The 20,323-nt window shown below is 49.6% G+C and overlaps 8 protein-coding genes across 8 annotated transcripts; 4 read left to right on the top strand and 4 right to left on the bottom strand.

Moving 5' to 3' along the window:
* Window positions 1–3,178: 3,178 nt before the first annotated feature.
* On the top strand, window positions 3,179–3,535 carry PV08_05113 (uncharacterized protein; the record flags this gene model as incomplete). Its single annotated transcript, XM_016379457.1, has 1 exon — window positions 3,179–3,535. The coding sequence occupies one exon, from the start codon at window positions 3,179–3,181 to the stop codon at window positions 3,533–3,535; it is 357 nt and encodes a 118-aa protein (XP_016238134.1).
* Window positions 3,536–3,730: 195 nt separating this feature from the next.
* On the top strand, window positions 3,731–4,273 carry PV08_05112 (uncharacterized protein; the record flags this gene model as incomplete). The annotated part of the gene is made up of 1 exon (XM_016379456.1): window positions 3,731–4,273. The coding sequence occupies one exon, from the start codon at window positions 3,731–3,733 to the stop codon at window positions 4,271–4,273; it is 543 nt and encodes a 180-aa protein (XP_016238133.1).
* Window positions 4,274–5,048: 775 nt separating this feature from the next.
* Window positions 5,049–5,351, top strand: PV08_05111 (uncharacterized protein; the record flags this gene model as incomplete). Its single annotated transcript, XM_016379455.1, has 1 exon — window positions 5,049–5,351. The coding sequence occupies one exon, from the start codon at window positions 5,049–5,051 to the stop codon at window positions 5,349–5,351; it is 303 nt and encodes a 100-aa protein (XP_016238132.1).
* A 328-nt stretch (window positions 5,352–5,679) lies between these two features.
* On the bottom strand, window positions 5,680–8,039 carry PV08_05110 (uncharacterized protein; the record flags this gene model as incomplete). The annotated part of the gene is made up of 8 exons (XM_016379454.1): window positions 5,680–5,796; window positions 5,864–6,086; window positions 6,174–6,296; window positions 6,367–6,497; window positions 6,561–7,194; window positions 7,341–7,414; window positions 7,473–7,609; window positions 7,694–8,039. The coding sequence occupies 8 exons, from the start codon at window positions 8,037–8,039 to the stop codon at window positions 5,680–5,682; spliced, it is 1,785 nt and encodes a 594-aa protein (XP_016238131.1).
* Window positions 8,040–9,025: 986 nt separating this feature from the next.
* On the bottom strand, window positions 9,026–10,993 carry PV08_05109 (uncharacterized protein; the record flags this gene model as incomplete). Its single annotated transcript, XM_016379453.1, has 3 exons — window positions 9,026–9,373; window positions 9,431–10,560; window positions 10,654–10,993. 3 exons carry the CDS (start codon window positions 10,991–10,993, stop codon window positions 9,026–9,028), a joined length of 1,818 nt encoding a protein of 605 aa, XP_016238130.1.
* A 1,374-nt stretch (window positions 10,994–12,367) lies between these two features.
* PV08_05108 (uncharacterized protein) lies at window positions 12,368–14,383 on the top strand (the record flags this gene model as incomplete). Its single annotated transcript, XM_016379452.1, has 11 exons — window positions 12,368–12,444; window positions 12,516–12,618; window positions 12,679–12,746; window positions 12,826–12,897; window positions 12,963–13,106; window positions 13,169–13,238; window positions 13,280–13,483; window positions 13,549–13,736; window positions 13,813–13,876; window positions 13,953–14,040; window positions 14,112–14,383. The coding sequence occupies 11 exons, from the start codon at window positions 12,368–12,370 to the stop codon at window positions 14,381–14,383; spliced, it is 1,350 nt and encodes a 449-aa protein (XP_016238129.1).
* A 480-nt stretch (window positions 14,384–14,863) lies between these two features.
* Window positions 14,864–16,968, bottom strand: PV08_05107 (uncharacterized protein; the record flags this gene model as incomplete). Its single annotated transcript, XM_016379451.1, has 5 exons — window positions 14,864–15,849; window positions 15,919–16,100; window positions 16,161–16,322; window positions 16,380–16,554; window positions 16,677–16,968. 5 exons carry the CDS (start codon window positions 16,966–16,968, stop codon window positions 14,864–14,866), a joined length of 1,797 nt encoding a protein of 598 aa, XP_016238128.1.
* Window positions 16,969–17,776: 808 nt separating this feature from the next.
* PV08_05106 (uncharacterized protein) lies at window positions 17,777–19,819 on the bottom strand (the record flags this gene model as incomplete). Its single annotated transcript, XM_016379450.1, has 1 exon — window positions 17,777–19,819. The coding sequence occupies one exon, from the start codon at window positions 19,817–19,819 to the stop codon at window positions 17,777–17,779; it is 2,043 nt and encodes a 680-aa protein (XP_016238127.1).
* Between the last annotated feature and the right edge of the window lie 504 nt (window positions 19,820–20,323).

Genomic DNA, 20,323 nt, shown 5'->3' with positions numbered 1-20,323 from the left:
TCTCATCGTCCTTGGCCACTAGCTGGCTGACGGGGCAACTGACCCTTCGCGAGCCAGACGTGATCTTGACTGGACACTGGAAAGGACGGATGGCGTGAGAGCCATGTGACCAATTAATTCTGTGTTACCAACCAAAAATATGGCTCCTTCGGCCACGGCTTCTTCCAAGATCGCTTGAGCCTTTTTGGCATCGTCGACTGTGACGGAATTGCACGCCAATTAATACTATTTGACCTCCTCGGCCAACAGCTAGGTAAACTCTTCAGCCATCCTGGCAGGGAAGATGAGATGTTCAGTTCCGAAAACTATTTGCCTATGATGAGCGAATGCTGTGACAGTGAGTCTACGAGGTAAGTTAGAAAAGATGGGGTAGCAACAAGTACCTAGCTTGAACGGTATCTTGAGTGGCCGCTTGCAAGTAAGCATTGTCCACTACGATCATGGGACTTTGATCACCGAGCTGCATCATGGTGGGTTTGAGATGCTTCGCTGCTACAGTGCCGATGGTCCTACCCGTGGTAGTGCTGGTGACGAAATCACCTTACGAGATCCGAGAGGGTAATGACTAGCTGGGTAATGACTACCTCTGTCAGGGCGGTTGCGTCAGTCCTGACACATTGAATCCTGCTCAACAACCCAGGGAAGAATGATCCTCCTGTTTTGCCCTCTTCGGCAACAATGCATTAGCTGGAGGTTGCGCGGCTGGGATTTACAGCAAGATACCTAGTTCCGTCTCCGTCATGCCGATTCTGCTCTCCGGTAGTGATTGTGAGTTGATTGGGAACTAATAAGCCTGCGGATAATATGGTTGCTGCCCTGCTCAGTAGCGGTTGCAAGTAGGGGGATTCCCAATGTCTGAAATTTGCAAGAAGAAGAAGCATGAAGCCATGGAGCATATTGTGCCCGTCTGAGAGCTGAACAGACTCGATATCAACGCACGAGGCAAGAACATCCGAAAGACAGCCAGCTGAGTCGAAAATCTTTTGCTCCTGCCGCAGCGCGGCTGTCAGCACGCCTGTGGTGGTATACACGAGTGTTATGACCACTTAGTAGGCGGTTGCCAAGTGGTGGAAAAACTGCCAATAGTACGAAAGGACACTTACTATACCTATGCCGTGCGATTCAAGCAGTTCTTGTTCACCCCCCGAGACAATGGCTAACATACCCTTGGCTATGGTGAAAGGGTAAAGCGAGCGAAGCTGATCTTTTCGACTATATGGGTGTTCGGAAATTCCCTGTGGTGTCCGTCTATCAAGCCTTTGATGGTGTCGATGCTGTATCTGCCAAGAAAGGACACGAAGCCACTGTCGAGTGACTATAATGTCTATATGCTGAGTCTTATCCAGCTTAGGGATCTTGACAGGGTGCAAGCCAATATCCTCGGGCAGTTGTGGGGTGGCTGAAGAGGAGTTATCTTTCCACAATGAGACGAAATTGTTGTCCACACTCTGGAACATGTTCGCCAATGTAACGAATCTATGCATCAAACGCGGGCTATCCGAGTCTAATATATAAGGGAACTGATAGAGGGTCTCAGTACGACAGTGCTATGGTGCTGGAGAGCGTAAGCTCTATATATGATTATGTTAGCTAGATTCTTGTTAGTAAGGACCACTATGCCATTACATATCTCTCTGTAATAAATAATAGCCAATATAGTCGCTTTCGCAGCTGCGCTTCAACTGGATCCAGTCTCTTGTATGATGCCATGTCATCAAGCCTAAGGAGAGAGCAAAACCAGTAACCTCCCGAAGATAATACCACGCCGACCGAGGCTGGTTATTATTGCCGTAATATGCAAACAAGAAAAACGAGGTCAGAATAGTGCGATCGTCCGCTGTTTCCACGAAAGGCCATCTTTCGCGGCTCTGGAGGCATTCAGATACGAAAAGGTCGGAAGGTGCTACAGTATTCTTTTGATTGTTATCAAAGGGGCCGGAGGGATCCGAACCGAGATCCCCTGAACTGACAAGCGGTGTTATGGGATCAGATAAGTTTAACTGCGAAATGACAGCTGCAGAGAGGGCCGTCAGTAGTAAGTAATCAGGGAGTGAAGTTGGCGATTGAAGGGTCTCTTGGACATAAAAGGTCTTCAGGAAAGTGGGCCTATCCAGCACAGAGTAGATCGGGTAGAGGCGATCAAAGAACAGCTTGAAGTAATGCAGGAAGTCCGAATGGCTCAGAGGCGACGTCAATGATCCGATACGGGGCAAGAGAGACTATTCTGGTCGCTCGTCCGGTAATGCTTTGGCACCACTACCTGGTGCTGAACAGGGCAACAGATTGACGTTCCCCGCTGGAGCCGACGGGTCTTCGTTCGGTTTGAGATGCTTTTCATGGTCGAAATAGACTGGAACATCAACATAGAGCAGTGTGCTTAGATATGAGGCCGACACATTGTTGATGCTATGCTCTGCCACGACGGGTGCATACGTTTTCGGCTCAGTAACGGTAGTCTGGATCAAATCCGCAATTGGTTCATGTCCATCTTGGTGCCGATATGATTCCTCGTGTAAGATGTTTTGTCCCAGAGGAGGGAAATTGCTTATGACAGGAGAGGCTGTGGGTTTACCAGCTTCGACAGGCAGAGAGAGCTGGACGTGAACTCTTTGCTCTTACAACTAACACTGATCGAAAAGGTTGCACTCACAGCAGGCAAAGACTTCTGGCATACAGATCCTATTCCAAGACTGTCGATACCGTCCATCAGGCTTTCGGATGGACCGAATGGTTTCAGAGACACCCGATTCTTTGATGGGACGCCTTCAGCATGTCTCCCTTGTGGTACTGCAACTGGAGCAACTTTCGATGAGGCTCTCGCTCCTCAGCTAGGTCGGCTTCTCGGCGATGAGGCCAAGGCCAGGGCTCACGTTTTGTTAGGGCCAATCGTCAATATCCAACGGTCTCCACTGGGAGGACGAGGCAATGAATCATATTCAGAAGATCATTTTCTATCAGGAGTGATTGCTGGTAATTATTGCAAAGGTGTTCAAGATAAGGATATCATTCCAGCTCTGAAGCATTTGTATGCAATGATCAAGAGCACGAGAGAATGGCATACAATGCCATTGTTACAGAACGTGCGTTGCGCGAGATTTACCTTTCCCCATTTCAAACTGCCATCAAACTGGTCAACCGGGCGCTGCCATGACAGCATACAACAAGGTCAACGGCACACATGCATCCCAAAACAAACGACTTTTGGAGGATATTCTTCGGAAAGAGTGGGTTGGGATGGGCTGGTAATGAGCATTGGTTCGGCACCTTCAGTACATCTGAAGCAATTGAGGCGGCACTCAACCTAGAAATGCCTGGATCTACCAGGCTTCGGGGGCCAGCTCTGATCCATGCTGCCAACAAAGTTAAGGAGGCAATGTTAAACAACCGCGTACGAAATGTGCTAAACTTGATAAAAGAAACTCTCGCAGCGAGCATACCAGAAAACGCACCTGAGATTGAGTTGAACCGCCCATCAGACCGGGCTTTAATGTGCCAGGCAGCTGCCGAGGCCATTGTTCTACTGAAGAACGAATGAAATAATTTGCCTCTCAAGAAGGAAAAGCCAATACTGATTGTTGGACCCAATGCAAAGATTGCGGGATAATGTGGAGGTGGAAGTGCATCGTTGAGGCTATATTCTGCAGTCACACCCTTTGATGGCACCGTATTCCAGTCTACCGCTGATGTTTCCTTTACGCAAGGAGTATACGCCCATAAGCTTCTTCCAGAAATGGGATCCCGTCTGCGAACCGAAGATGGAAAAGTCGGATTCTTTCTCAAAGTGTTCAATGAGCCACATGGATCAAGCCCTCGGACTCTGATCGAGGAACGACACCTTACTGATGCCAATATATGGTTCATCGACTTTGCCAACCCAAAGGTTAACAAGACTTGGTATGCAGATATTGAAGGTATCTTCACTCCAGATGAGTCAGCGGATTATGATTTCGGCCTATCTGTGCATGGCACAGGGCAACTGTTCATTAACGAGCAGTTGGTGGTGTCGAACATGGAGATTCAGAAACCAGGCTCTGCATTTTTGGGATCCGGCACTGTCGAAGAAAAGAGTACTATCCATCTCGAGCAAGGTCATCGGTACAAACTGCCTGTACAATGGGGTAATGCCGAAACCTCGCAGCTAATACAGACTGGACTTGTTGACTTTGGCCAAGGTCGCGTACGCATAGGTTCTGCAGTCAGCTTATCTCGACTGCAAGCAATCGCTGATGTCACCAAACTTGCAGCCGAGCCAAATTTCATTGAAGTCCGTTGACGGAAATACCAAGGTGCACTATCCAACCGATATCTCAGCTCGTGTAACCTTGAACGTAAATGTACATTGTAGGCAACGGGATCGATTAGTCGAGTGCAACGGCAGTGCACCTTCTTGGACACGCGACGACCCTTCGAAGTAATTTCAGTGACAGCAATCAAGAATAATGCGGACCGCAGTCTTAGGCCTGTAGCCAAACTTGGTTGTGCGGCGTCATGAAACCCATACTCATGTGCTGTGATGCCTTCGTCATCCTGTGGCATGGGGAGTAACTCTTCCAATCGATTTCATGAAGAGTACTGCAGTCAATGAAAGCGACTTTCTCCTTACGGGTGTTTTGCAATTTGTAGTGGGGGACATAAGCATGCATCATGAGGGAGAAAGCTTTCTTCCTTAATTAAGTAGAGAAGAAGCTGTAAGTGTTGCCAAGCCGCTAGACACTAAAAGACTCCGTACAGTACCTGGTGCCTGGTACCTAGAGGGACCTGGCGCTATCTATGCAACAGTCGGGGACAAGTATAACTGAGCCCGTCGCCGTCGCTAAACTCACATCTCGTGTCTCAACCTGATCGGGCAGTAGAGCGATGCTGCCTTTACTCGCTCTTCGTCGGAGACGCTGGCCAAGACCGGCGGTGAGAATAGGACTATGTCCAGGTCTTCAAGACCGGCCATTCGCGCCACGGTCTTGACCCACCTCCTCTGCCCGACGCAGACACCGCGGATTCTGCGCCGGGTAGCAAGAAAGAGAACACGGCGCGATGCATGGATGCACACAATGACTATTGGGAGCATCAGATCTCCAAATTCAAAGCACAACGAGAATGTCGCACTTGAGTCGACATTCGGTGAGATAACGGCCACCAACACTTTCAGAGAACTCGACATGGACTTCACCATGGTATACAACTTCTGCGATGACACCAGCCGGACGGGCCTGGAGGCTAAACATCTTGCGCAAAAGCAAGACGCTATTTTACGCGGTCATGAGCCTCGGCACCTTCTTTTTCACTCTCATCTTGTCAAGCGAGAATATCTCCAGTCACGAAAGATAGAAGCGGAACGTCTGGAATCGACTTAGCGTCGATGCACATGGTGCCATTAAGAGTTTGCAGAAGGAGATGCTGGCCATAAATCAGTACATGTAAAGCGATCGTGCTAAAGTGAACTCCATGAAGAAGAGATAGATTAAAGGACTGAATCGATCCCTCTTCTTTGTATTTCTGTATGCATATATAGATATCTATACAACGATTATGTATCGTTATTTTGATTATGGTAGTTTATGCTGATTCACAAGCGATGCAAGCACAAGACCAACTATTACGAAAAGTAATGACGCTCCTGTAGGAGAACTTTAGTCAGTGTAGATCGTGGGAACTAGAATACAGTAAATGATTCTACAATAGTCATGACTCACTATACATCCATTTGAGTGCGTGTACATAGGAGCCAATAAGTGCTTGCGCTAACTGAGTGGGAAGTTGATCGATATAGTCCACAGTCGCGGTTGCTTTGCTGATGATCTGTTCATGATAATGTTATTGTCAGTCTTTTTATACTCTGATCGAATGTCATCCCCGGTTCACACACCTCTTTTCGCTTCGCTATGTCTACACCAAGATCGACCAGTCTAGATTCGAATCTTGATCTCAAAACTCCTTGTAGAATGACGTTTAAGAAGGCTAGTCCGAGGATACTACCCAGGCCTGTGAAGAGATAGAGAGCCGAGATCGCAGGACTCATGGTCTCCTTAGTGACGGCGGCTTGAAGTGAAATGAAGGCCGCGCTTAGAACAAGGCCAGTTCCGAAGCCCCTATCGATAGTATCGTGTTAGATATAGGGGCTACAATGTTTCCTTTCGAGTGATGTGTGCAACCCCCGGGAAGAAGAGCCAACTTACCCCGGAATGATGTATAGAGACTCGACCAAGCTGGTATTGCCATTCCACCTGAACAAGACCAGAATATAGGACACTCCCGAGAGCAGAGTGCCGAGTATCAGAATATTTTTGTATTTCCCGGTCCTGTATATATGTGTCAGCCATATTGTCTTAGCGGTAATGCTTCCACATGCGGGTCTGTGTCATGGCTTACCGCTGGATCATCACTCCAGATAAGATGCTCGCGACTGTATTACCAAGGATGGCAGGGAAGAGGCGAGCTCCTGCTTGTGTGTTAGATAACCGCTCCGTGACCTGAAAATAGAGAGGCACGGAGAACATAAGCTGACATGGCGAGAGAGTTAGTTGTGGTTCCCTCACCCAACATCAAGATATGCATCGACTCACCCCAGCCTGGGCCGCCACTTGCAGCGCCATGATACCGAAAGAATATACAGCATACTTGTTGGAGAAGATCTCCAGAGGCAGGACAGGGTCTTTGGCCCATCGCTTCTCAATCCCGATAAAGAGGCCCAACAAGATCACTGAGCTGAGAATTAGCGTAGGAATGGCCGGGTGTCGCCACGATATATTGACACCCCCTACCTCAAGGGGTAGCAACAGGGAGAGAATCAAAAGTCCTAAGACCAGAGCACCTAAGAAGTCGAGTCGACCGAGCCTTTCCCGCAGAGATAGCTGTCGTGATTCTCTCTCTTGATCCCCGGTATGGAGTGACTCCTCTTTCGACGACACATCGGATGGAACGATGAACCAAACACAAACCATTGCAACGAGCATCAATGGGGCTTGGCCAATGAAGGAGAATCTCCAGCCGACTCTATCCGCAAGCCATCCCCCAAGAGGTGCTCCAATACTCCGGCCCAAGGTGCTCAGAATGTTGACGAATGCTCGCCAGCTGGCGACTTGTCGAATTGGGACGAGGGCGGTGATGATCAGCGACACCAGTACTGTCATCCCGGCTCCTACACTGCCGGAGATGATTCTACCAAAGATCACCTGCGGCATGGACTGGCCCAGACCCCTGGAAGAGAACAGGTTAAATGAACTGGTCGACACCGACACTCACAGCTATGTGAAGACTTACACCACCGAGCTAGCCATACTAGTTAGTCCAGATCATTCGCCAAATATCGAATGGGTACAAGTCAAGGGAATAAAATCACTTACCAACCAATAGCAAATACCAGGTAACACGTCAATATGACCCGTTTGTGTCCAAAGATATCGCCGAGCTTGCTCACCTATCCGGACATGTCAGATAACGGATAGTAGCTCTGATTTCCCTTATAAGGTGCTTACTGTATTTTGAGTCGCCGCTCCCGCCAATGCAAATGCCGTAAACAACCAACTCGATGAATGTAATGCATCAAACTCGGACGCAATGGTGGGATGGGTAGCCATGACGAGGGAGCTGTCGGCATGGAATATGAAGACACCTGAAGTTGGGGAGTGGCATTGTCAGTAGAAGTAATGAATCATAAGCAGGTATACAGGCAAGTTGATATGAGTTTATCTTGTACCAATAGTCAAGACCATGATGATCCGAACAATGCCCTTCCCATTGGCATCTCTTTTGTTCTTGTCCATGTCTGCTGGCGTGGCCTCCTCCAAATCATCTTCATTTCTTCCAGGGGGGAAAGTTTCATATCCTCGACGCGACTCTGAGGAGCTTTGGGACATCAGCGACTCTGTTGATGATGGACATGATGAAGAAGACTCTAAGCTAGAGCGCTCTGAGCTGGGGAGGGGTGGTGAGTACCCCAACGCTCTTGTTGTGACGAGGACGTCTGATTTCTTTGACGAAATACTGGTCGTCTCGCTGAGATTGTGGTTATTGCCGTCGCGGCTTGGGTTGGCGCCGGCCATTGTTCTATTGCTCTATTCTTCTGCTATGTAACCAGGTGCTCAAGGTTGAAAAAGAAGAGGAGTATGCAGCGCAATGCAATGTATCGAGGGGAGTGCGAGGGGATCTGAGAACTGAGAACTGAGGGCAGGGCTCTCAGTCACAAAGACACTGAAGAAACACCGAAACAAAGCAAGTCAATTAAGTCGACCCACACAGTATGTGGTATGCAATCGATGGAATAGGTACTTGGTACCATGTGTCGTGTATGGTGTATCCTGTATTACGAGTTATGTATCACGTATTATGTATTATCGACCTAAGTGCCGGTATCAGCAAGACTTTGCATCGATTTGCAAACCAAAAGGTCAACTCCCACCTAGATTCGAGTTTAACCAAACTCAGGACCCGAACGAAGGGTTCAGGACCCGAATCAAGGATCAGGACCCGAACCTGGGGTTCGGACCCGGACTAGGGGCTGGATCTGGATCTCGCCGTCCTTCTCATGGACAATATCGATATTGGAATGGGGAAAACCTCACGCATGCAAATGTGTGCATTCCTCGAAAGGCTGTTTAAAGAAATGATGTGATGGTGCCACTATATGGCGAAATAGACGCTATACAATGCCATGCATTCTCCCATGCATAATCCCCGCCCCCTTGTGCCCCACCAGGTGAACCATCGGCCGGTCACGGGCATGTGCTACGCACAAAAGACCCAAAGCCGAGACACATGAGACTTGCATTAGATACTCCAATGGCTTTTTAGCTTAGGGGACCTCGTGAAGATAAGGCAGACTGAGAAAGGAGAGAGACGGGCGATTTCATGCTCCACATTCTAAGCCAGGACAAGGGTGAGTACGCTCGCTCTATTATGCACTCACAGTGCCCTCTCCTCGGCATTACACTCCTTTATTGACCTCAGTGCTACCTAGTAGACTCGCTTCGCTCAGATCAGACCATCTATTCCTCCTGCAACCAAGGGTACGCTGGCAAATAGCACTTCCTTACCACCACTCACTCGATCGAATCCCGTTCCCGAAAACCCGTCCGTGCGTCTCAAACTGGGGACCTTCAGCATCGATCACATAACCTGCCTCACACCGGTTGAAATGCACCCGTTGTTGAGTGGTGTAGAACCCATCGAAGCGGGTCGACAGCGCCTCAGGCAGATTGCGCACATTGCCCTGCGGATGAAGCGATTCCCACGGTTTGACGCACACTCGGCCTTTGCACGACTTGAGCACGAGGATCAGCGTGTCCAGACGCGCCACGAGCTGCTCGAGAGAGACACCCAGGTGCGTAGCGGTGCCATCCCCGGGAGCAAGCAGATTCTTCACCTGGTATGGGTCCGTCTAGGGAACAGAATCAGTATTTGCATCATGTTCATGGAACCAGAACTCGTAACTCACCTTGAGATCATAGAGCTCGTGCTCTCCGTTGCACCACACCGAATAGTACAAGTTGTACTCATCGCTCACTACACGAACCGCCTTGTATGTGTTGTTGAATACCATGTGGCCCACGTCCTGTTTTCCCCCGCCTTCAAATGTGGCCATGCCCCAGTATTCCACTGTGACATGCTCGTTGCGGGTCTGTTCTGCCTCCTTGAACTCTGGCTTGAACAATGGGATCGCCGTCCCGTCCAGTCCATCCGGAAAGGGGACCCCAGCAAGTCGGAGGAAGGTGGGAACCAGGTCCGTGTGGGTTGTAACCGCCTCGGTGTCTCCGTGAGGCACGTTCGGACCGCGCACCAGGAGGGGGATGTTGATGTCTTCTTCAAACCCGCATTCCTTGCCGGGTGGTAGTCGATGTTGAGCAAGATGGTATCCATTATCTGTCGTGTAGAAGACATAGGTATTCTCGAGCAGACCCAGTCGTTCCAGTCTCGTGAAGACCCCGTCCACCAGCTCATCCACCGACTGCAATGTGCGCAGTCTCTGCCGATAGAAGTGATCGTACAACGGAATCTCTTCCTCTGCGATCCGGGGTCGTTCCGCGATCCAGCTTACACTGGAGGGAGTCTCTGGGTTGAAATTGGGCGTCCGCGGCAGTCGGACATCCTTGAACAGATGTTCGTGCCTTTTCGCAGGCAGTGGCGGCTGAAACGTCACCATCTTCGCGATATCATCCGGGTCTGGTGGGATGATGATCGGACCCTCAGGTATATGTTCTAGATGTAACTCGACGTTGGTGTGAGGAGCTGGCGGAGCAATGCCGAGGAAAAAGGGCTTGTCGCCCTGTGCTGCCAGTTCCAGAAAGCCATTGGCCTTTTCAGCAATTACGTCGATGCTGTATTGACCCTCGTAGCTAACAGGCGGGTCCCGGTTTCGCTGGAAGGTCGCATTATAGTATCGATACGTGGATGGGTCCAGGAGGAAATCCGATTGCGTCCAGCCGGCAGGGAATGGGTTGTTATAGTTGTTGACATCGTGGGCATTGAATAACTTGCCCGTATAGTAGGTGTCATACCCTGCCTGCTGGAGCCAGACTGGCAAATACGCCTTCTGGAAACCCTCGGAGACGAACTTGGGATATCCGCCTGGCAGCGTTTTCAGTTTAGTCAGTTTGGAGGATAACCACTTTTCAAGCGCAGATGTAAGAGCAGAATCAAAAGCCGGGGCTCAGTACGAACCATAAGGTGGAAAGACATCAGTGACGTTGGTGTTGTGCGCCAATTTGCCGGTCAAGAGAGACACTCGTGCAGGGCAGCAAATGGCCGTAGTGCAAAAGTGCCGCTTATACAGAGTTCCCTTCTCTCTCAAATGCTTGTCGATCAGAGGCATGTAGTCAAGAGAATTCATGTGCAAATCCTGGTCGTCGGTGAGGATCAGGATGATGTTAGGCTGGCGACGTCCATCACCGCCAGCCGTGGGAGTAAGAATCTGCTGCTGTGTCTGCAGCTCGTCCCCTGCCAGTGCCGCCACTGTATGGACGGTGAGAAGCCCGGCCGTCAGAAGCCACGTCGTGTGCATGGTGCAGTCGGTCCCGGGTGCGATTCCAATTGACTATGGAACTGGAGCTTGGTCAGGTCAGCCAGCAATCAAAAAATCTTGTCTTCGCCCGACCTGTATGGAGCAACCTTGAGCTTATATATCACACTGGGCTGCATTGAAACTTAAAATCTACCTTCAGCATGCCGTATGTATATAGTCGAATTAGGGACTGAAGGGTAGTAAAGCGGAATGTCTCAACGTCCCGTATCCCGAGAAGTGGTGGTCCTTGCTGACGTGTTAGCAGAGCGGAGCCTCGGCCGTGTATTGAGACGTACGAAACCTGTAAAGGCTTGTACTCAGAATACATGCAGTATTCATTTCTCAAACCACCTCCTACTCAGTCAAGATCCACCAATGTCCTTTTGTGACCTTTTGTTCAAAGTGAGGTCAAAGGGAGCTAGATGCATCCACTCACGCAATTCTTTTCGGTCTAAGGGATTCGTCACTTTAGCATCGATAACACAATTCTTGAGCTGCGCAAGACACGGAAGAGGAGAAGAATGCAGAAAGATTTGAGAAAGTTTGAGAGGCTGATGTGACGTGATGCCCTGGTATAGCCACCACAGCGAGGCCAGTCCATTCAGATGGCCTCGTATAAAGTTGGGTTCAAATCCGGTCCAAGATTCAGGTAGTCAGGCATTCTCATCTTTCTGGATTGGATCTAGAACCACGCCAGCTGATCTTTGAGCAAGCTCAACTCATTATGGCCGACCTTGTGGTGGGAAAGGGTCCCTTTGGCGATGAGGGTATCTTAGCCACTGCTATACGCACCGACCGCGAAGTTTCTCCCAAGCCGGACTGGACAAACCTAGTGTTACGTTTCGCTCCACCCGGGGTGTCACTGCACGTATCGTTCCTTGATAAGTGGGAAGTATAGGAGGCGAGGTCGCTGAGAACGGAGTACTTGAGCGAGTACTAGAGCGAAGTGATCATAGTCCAAAACGTATGGGTATGATCGTGAACGAAGTTGACTACGTGGTAAAGCTATGGAACGACCGTGTATATATATCCGTCACTGCTCAGTCCCGCTCAGTGGTGCTTAGGCCAAGCACACTGAGCATGTCTGAGCATCCCCGAGTGGTGCTCAGCGGTGCTCAGCGTCCCCAGGGCTGAGCCGGCTGAGCGTATCACGTGATCCGTGCCGTGGTTCTTCACACGTGATTTCCCGGCATAGCTTCCTCTCTTGTCCTGGCTGTCGTCACAGCTTTGTATGCGGCCTGCTCGCAGGCCGATTCGTAACACCTAGAGGAGAAGAAACTGGTGCGCAAGTAAGGACTGACCATTGCCAGCAATGCCGTATGGAGGTCTCGTACGACCATTCCATGGTGGATTGATTGACGGACTGACACTCCCATGATTAGGATCGACCTCATTGTTATGCCACTCATGATCCTCACCTTCTTCACACTCCAATTGAATCGCGGCAACATGTATGGGAAAAGCCTGAGACTCCTTTTTCCTGCACACACATTACATCCGACTAATTGGTCTTATCAAACAGAGGGAGTGCACTCACCAACAACTTCTTCCAAGATGTCGGCATCACTCAGAACCAATTCAACATCGGACAACAGATGTTGTCAGTCGGCATCGTCTTGTTTGAGGTAAAGCAGCGTTCATTTTCGTTGTTACATCGCCCAGGTCTTGCTAACTCAGACTTGCAGATTCCAAGCAATATGATGCTCTATAAACTTGGCCCAGTGGTTTGGCTTGGACCACAGATCATTGCATGGTGAGTCGCAGTCCCGGCCTTAGAGCGCCTTGCTCTCTCTCGCCTCTTCGCACAAAGCTAATCCCACCTTAACCTCAAGGGGCTTTGTTGGCACTTTTCAAATCTTCCAGAAAGGCCTGGGTGCATTTATTGCTACCCGTCTATTGTTAGGGTAAGTCTTGATAAGCACTACGCTGTGCCGCTTTTGACATACCAATCCCTAATCCATCCTCGCAGTATCTGCGAGTCAGGCTTCATTCCGGGAGGGCTGTTCACCATGACTCGGTACTACACTCGTGCTGAGATTGGCAAGCGCTTTTCAATCTACTTCTTGGGCAGCATGGTGTCCGGTGCGTGCTCAGGGTTGATGGCGTACGGCATGTAAGCCTTGAGCATCTTTATCTAGCTGCTGACAATCGCCGGTCCCTTACTGACGAGGCCAGCCTCAAGCAACTTGACAAAAAGTCTGGACTGGCTGGCTGGCAGTGGATATTCCTGGCAAGTCTTTCCCTTGTCAATTAAACTACAGCACATGGCGACTGACTGAGGGCAAGATCGAGGGTGTGATGGCCATTGGTGGCGGAGCGATATTTGTTTTCTTGTTTCCTCGAGACAACGCCAACCCTGTAAATCTATTTGGCTATCAATATTTCAACGAGCGCGAGAGGTATATCCTCCTTCAGCGGCTCATTCTTGACGACCCATCGAAGGCCCGAAGATCTGGACAGCATGTGCCACGCGAAGACTTACGCAGGGTGGTGAGTATCTTTTAGTCATCTCTTCGCTGAGTCCTCGACAAATAACTCACCTGTGAAAATTGCAGTTTACAAACTGGCGCCTGATCCCTCACGTCATCGCAACCATCGGATGCCTTGCACCCGCCCAAAGTCTGGGTTCTTACCTGCCACTGGTGGTCGTCAGCATGGGATACAGTAACCTCAATGCCAACGCCATGATTTCAATCGGGGCGTGGCTGCTGGTCGTCAGTACCCTCGTCACGGGATACTTATCGTAAGTCTCTGTGAAATTGGAGGCGGCCACGTCAGCGAGAAGTAGCAGCAGCTAACAACCCGTGATCCATCTCCAGAGACAAATTCAAGATCCCCGGACGCTTGGTTTTCTTCAGTCTTCTGGCCTACTGGGCCTTCAACGTATGTACCAAAACCTGCTTCCATATCTGCTCTGCCCCTTGGATCTTCATTGCTGACCGCTGTATCTCCATCGCAGCTGGCCAATCGACTTCTGATATATAGTCCTGATAGAACCACAAGGTTCGCAGTGTTGACGGTGGGCATGATGTTCTCAGGCAACTCACGTAGGTTCCGTCCTTCATCAAGCCAGCTAGTCGACCGTTAGTATCCCATTGGCTAAAATTGAGAAACACAGATGCTGTCCACGGCTCATGGCTTGCTTTGAACTGCGTGACAGAAGGCGAGCGGTCGATCACCATGGCGGTCCATATCATTGGGGCCAACGTGGCTGGCATCATCGGCGCCCAGTTATTCCGTCAAGAGGATCGACCATACTACCCCAAGGGATGGTTGGCCATTTTAATATTGATCACCTTTTCGATGGTGGCGGCTGGCCTCGCCAACATCCAGTATATCATCTTGAATCGTCTAGGCAAACACCCCAAGGAACACAAGTACAGATACTAGGATGTTCGATAGCTAAATTGGGGAGTATTTCATCATGGATCTCTGTACAATTGCTGTTAGACAGCCCAGATCTAAGTGCAACCCTTGACTCTAGGTCGTTGCCTATAGTTGCACTCCTTGCTTCTAACAGTTGTATTCGTTCAGTCAGTCTTTTTTTCCCACCAAGAGTCACTGATTTGGCCATATGTCAGCACCTTGACCGAGAATAGCCTGGTGATGAGACAGTTGATGCAATATAGCCTATTGAACTGTCCTCTGTAACAACAACTCATGGCTTGAAGAGCGAAGAAGCCGTCTCTACCTGAATTGGAAGGGGAATGCTTCTTGTGGGCTTCCCCCTATCGGAATTGTACTTCTTGTTATGCTAGGTGGTACGCTTCCTTATCGCGTCCCTTCCTTATCGCGTCCCTTGCTTACTAAGTTGCTAGATACATCACCCATCTACGCGAAAATATAGCATCTCGCGACAGTCCCTGTCCCTCAGTGTGAGAAGGAACGATAATTCCACTTCTCGGTCGTCTCCGGGAACGGAGCAGATGGTCTATCGACATACTCGGGCTCGATATAAAAAGAAATATCGCCCCCAGTGAGCTGCAGGTCAGACCAGCCGTTACCTAACCATCTCAAAAGCCGGTCATTCACACCGTTTTCACCATAGTCGTACTCGAAGTCTTCCCATCTAGGTGATCGTAAAGCCTCGACAGCATGAACCGTACTGCCTGGCCAGAGACCGACAACACGGTTGTTCTTCCTGTACCAGGTGTGGCAATCGTCAAGGAAGACTGTCTTCTCAAAATAGGATTTCGTGAACTTGACCCAGCTGTGAATTGCGCGTGAAGAAATTTGCATCGATCTAATATCTTCTTTCTGTAGCTTTCGGATGCATTTGATGACATAGTCGCCAACGCTCTCGATGATCTTGGTAAGACTGCCGCTGGCCACACCAGAACCTGGACCTACCATGGTGAAGTAATTGGGAAAGTCGTCCACAGCCACACTCATATAGGCCTCCGGATATGGCTCCCAGCGATCACTTAGGGTTTTCCCATTCATGCCAACGACCGGGAAAGGGGGTGCACTTGTAGCACTAAACCCTGTTGCACAGACAAGAACATCAAGCTCAATAGGTCGGCCGTCCTCGAGCACCACACCGTTCTCTGTCACCGCCTGAATGGGTGTGTTGATGAACTCGACATTGTCTTCGGTCAAAGCTTCTAGGAATCCCGGGCCAGGTGTTAGGCGGCGACAGCCTGGTGCGAAATTGGGGAGAAGGAAGTCCATCAATTCTGGTTTCTTGCTTAGGCGACTCTTCATGAGCTGAGTAAAAGCCTCCCGGGCATATTCCGACAATGACGAGCCTTTCAAAGAAAATGGATGCATAGCGTTACCTTCGGTCTCGATCAATTTGCGGAACTCGTGGTATTTTTTCGGATCAGACATGTATTTGTCGTAGTCCTCCTTCGTGACTAACTCAGTCTATTAGTATTCTCTCGTCCTCTGTTAATGATGCGATAGCAAGGTAAAAATCGCCGTACAATCTTCATGATCAAGCCCTAGCTTCTGCATAGCGGAATCACCGAACGTAGTCGATATCCATGTCTTGCTTCGAATGAAACAGCTCAGTCGTGTTCCAGCAAGTTTTTGCAGCTGTGGCACAATTTGAATGGCACTGCTGCCACCCCCAATGACTCCAATTCTCTTATTGGAATAGTCAAACCTATGGTGATAGTTAGCTGGCAGATTCCTTATTACTTCATCAGGGGCCTGGGGAACAGACGATGTATCCCAATTGGCAGAGTGTACCACCTTTCCTCTGAATGACCATAGTCCACCGATCTGCGGCCAGACGTAGTCATTTAAGGCTCCTCTCGCAGCAATTATCACATCTGCTTCATCTGAAAACACCTCGCCGGTGTCTGTCCTCTCGACGTCAACTTTCCTGGTAAGGGCTTAGTATCATATGCATATCCGAAAACATAAGTAAACGATCACAGACCATTTTGCACGAGTAGCATCCCAAGTACAACCAACCACCTTGTGATTTAGTTTTATGAAGCGTCCAGCCGAATATTTGTCCGCAACTCTCTGAAGGTAGTTTTGAATTTCGTGCGAAGGTGCGTAAAACTTCGACCAGCCAGGGTTCTCTTCGAAAGTGTAGACATATGAATGTGCTACAGTACAATGTCAGCGATCCATGAACACCGGAAAACACCAGGGTCCTTGTGGGACCATGAAAGGGCCAAAAAATACAGTCTGTGGGTCAGCCACCGACGGTTACAAGAGTAACACGTACCAGGAATATCACAAGCGCACCCAGGGTATCTATTTTCCCACCAAGTACCACCGAGTCCATCATTTTTCTCATACACAACCAGCTCGACGTTGCGGAGCCACTCTGGAATGCGGATGCTTAGATATATACCTGAAAAGCCTGCACCTATCGCTATTACTTTCATAGGGCGAAAATTTTCGACTGGCTGATCCTTGGGGTCATACCCTGTAATGCCGACGCCATTGCTCGACAAAGTATGGGGTGTTGCGCTTCCGTTGGCGGCTGGGAGATGCGAAGGCTCAGATGAAGGCATACTGGTTTGTTTTGGAACGGCCAATTGAACAATCAATGCTGCCAGGAGCTTCAAGACCACAATGCCTGCAAGTCGCGCTCACTTTAACCTGCAACGTCTTAAGGAACAAGCACGGTTAAATACCCCAATCCTACAGGCAGCCAGTACTGGGGTTTCTCCAGACCAAGAGCTTCCCCGACTTTCCCGTTCCGAAACGCGACATCGACCTTGGGCCAGAACTAGACTTTGACTTCATGATCCCCTTTCCTTTGAGGTAGCGTCATGCGAGACTCTTGCCTGAAATATGGATGCTGTGTCAGATCCCGAGCATGAGCGACCGAGCCATCTCCAGCCAATCCAAAAGCTCGAGTTCAATGTTCAGCTTTCGGATGGATATCCGATGCGTAATCCTACTGGAGGGCCGATATGTTCCCCAGGCCTTCCGATGCACGATCCTATTGGCACGCTACCGACTTATGCACGGCCCCCAACGGTGTTGCAGAGCACATCCAACAAGATTCGAGACCACAATGCGGGCTCTCTTAGAGAGCATTACCGAAGTCATACACCATGCACTCCTCGTCGGATATCACCAAGTTCACTTGATGCGTTTTTCAATGGAGTCTGTGGCGCGAGGTGGTATTGTGCATCAATAGTAGAACCCTTGCCAGAGTTTGTTATTGTGGCAATTAAAATTTCGGAGAGAGAAGTATACTATATAGGATGGACTAGGAGTCTTGATCCCTCATGTATATCCACAACGGAACGACTGACATAGCTATTGAACAAGAACGTTGGCCCTGAGAAATCAAACGCTTTCTGATATCGATTACTGCGTGGGGAGGCTTGAAATTGGTAGCACAAAATGATCCTGCGTATCAATCAGGAAAGGATCCTCGAGAAAATCCGAGAATTCCAAGGGGTCTATGGTGAGACTCCCGATCACCAAATCCATGGAGGTACCAACTTGGTCGGGAAGAGTGGCAGCTGGGGATGGATTCTGGCCAACTTCCTCACGAATGGAAACCGAAGGGCATTTTTTCTCGAACATTCCAGGTTCAAGATTGGCTTGACCCAGTCCGACGTCTTGATTTGAGCCAACTGCTCCAAATATTTCGCTGACTAAGGCTCGTCGAGTGTTGAGTTCGTTTTGCAACTTCTTCTCAGTGTATGTTTTGCAAGCTGCGCTTAGGTCTTCCGAGATTCCAAGATACTGCCTCGATAGCCAGTCGTGCTTGTCGAATACTGATAGCAACTTGCAGGCGGTGCCTAGATGTTCATCAATTGGCAGCGTTGCATAGAGGTCACTAAAGGTCGCCATTCCCAGCACAAGGACGGCGTAGAAGATCGAATTTGTAACCAGTGGGAGGTGCTTCGGTGCCTGATCAGCAACAAGCAATGATCGGAAGAGCTCAATGGAATCAATGGCTGATTGCACGCACGCCAGTCCCAGCATCTGCGACGATTGTGACCCTGGGTAGACTCGTCTGTGGTCGGGAGATTGGGTGCTTGCTGAGACAATTCCGGCCAAATGTGACTGTGTCAACAATATCGTAACCCCATAAAAAGCCTGCTTGATATGAAATAGGCCAACGTTTGGCAGGAAATGATCTCCTGATTCGATTTGTTCAGAGGCGCAAACACCATCATTCTGAAGACCGGAAGGAAATCGAGCTGCCCATTGCCGATTGCGATCGATGATTTGTTGTAAAATCTCATCACACGTCGAAGACTTTGCATATACTTCCGTAAGCAATGACTCATATATCATACACATGTCCACAGTCGGAGAATAGTTCGTTGTCATGTCGGTCTGTCGAGATTCACAAGTCGCCAAAGGCCTGCCAAGTGTGGCACTGAGATAAACGTCGAGGACACGGATGGCTTTCCAGAGGGTCTCTCGCGCGTTGCGCTCGAAGGGAGTAAAATCGGCACCGAGATCAGTGCGATGTAGTCCCAGACTGTGTGCTGCGCGGACAGCTTGCCCGAGATGTATGAATGCTGCATTGAGACGTGACGCGTTTATCAGATACATCGTAATGAGAGTGTAGCACTGTGCAGTCTCCAAGACAGCACTCGAGTCCCCTATTGTGTCGAGTACGGTCAAAGCCCTGCCATAAGTATAGTATTCCTGAGCAACAATATCGTTCTCCTCTGGACAAGTCTGCGCCCCTAGGGCGAGAATGAGGAAAAGTCTAGAGGTCACTCCATCCTGTTTTCCGTCAGGGTGTGAAAGCCAAGCGGAAAGCTCATAAATCAAGAAGCTTTCATCAAACAGGGCCCCAAAACAGGCAGTAGAATACAAATACCACTTTGCAAGTGATTTGGCTCTCACGATATCTGGTTTTGAAGGCGCAACGAGCCTCCCACGTATGGTCGAGGGGAGCCTCTCATCAACGGGAGGCCCTGCAGATAAGTTGTACGAAGAGCTGACAAATGGACAGTCTCCAACTGCGATCTTTGCAAGGTGTCGGACGTTTTGGAGCAGGGAAGAAGCTGAAGAACCTCCGAAATATATAAATCCTCCCTCGCTTCGTTTCCACGGTCTAGGCAGAGGCGTGATCTGAGGTTTATGCTGTTTCAAATTTGGAGCGTTGGCAGTCGCCGGCGCCTTGTCCGAAGATCTTCCAAGAATGAGACTCAATCTGTCCTTATTCCATGTGTCTCTGTCCGGAGCTTCGTAGGCCTCAGCGCCAGAGTCCAGAACAACTCGACGCAACACGGGGGCAGAAAAATGACATTCATGTTTTACTCCTCTTGCTCGGCACCTTTGGCAAGGCTTCACACCATCGCATCGTTCTTTGCGACGCTTGCAATTGCCGCAAGCGTTGTTACACCGGCGTCGCGTGCTGGAGGCTGTCGAAGGTGCCATAACTGGTTAAATCTTGCATCCGTTCATTGCTGAGAGACTAGAAGAATGCGCTTGACGAACAGGGACAGACAGGGTTTGAATGAGGAAACTGGTCAAGTTGATTTGTGGCAGTAGACTCGATATTACAGCTACAGCTTTGAAGTTTGAACGAGGCGATGGAAGTTCTGGTCGTTCCCCGCCAAATGCCCAGAGTCACTAAATTGCCTCCCACTTGTTCCCCGTGTCTTCCCCATCATTACTAATTATGCGCCGATAAAAGTTGATGACAAGCGAATAACATCCAGGATGAACGCCGAGTCGCACAGCCGGAAAAACTCCAGCTTGGTGAGTTTAGTGCCGGGTTCGGTTATACTTGTTCCCGACTGCTACGTGGGCTAAGATAGTGAGGCTTACATGCTCGTGGGTACGTACGTACTTAGTATATAGCGGCAGGTCGCTCCTTTACTTCTGCAACGACAAGATGTTAGATACGGCCGGGCTCTGTGATTCATCCGCGTTCGGATA

Source organism: Exophiala spinifera (assembly GCF_000836115.1).
Source record: "Exophiala spinifera strain CBS 89968 unplaced genomic scaffold supercont1.3, whole genome shotgun sequence".
NCBI classification, from domain to species: domain Eukaryota; kingdom Fungi; phylum Ascomycota; class Eurotiomycetes; order Chaetothyriales; family Herpotrichiellaceae; genus Exophiala; species Exophiala spinifera.
Note: the sequence above shows the minus strand (reverse complement) of the source record. Positions and strands in the feature narration are given on the sequence as shown.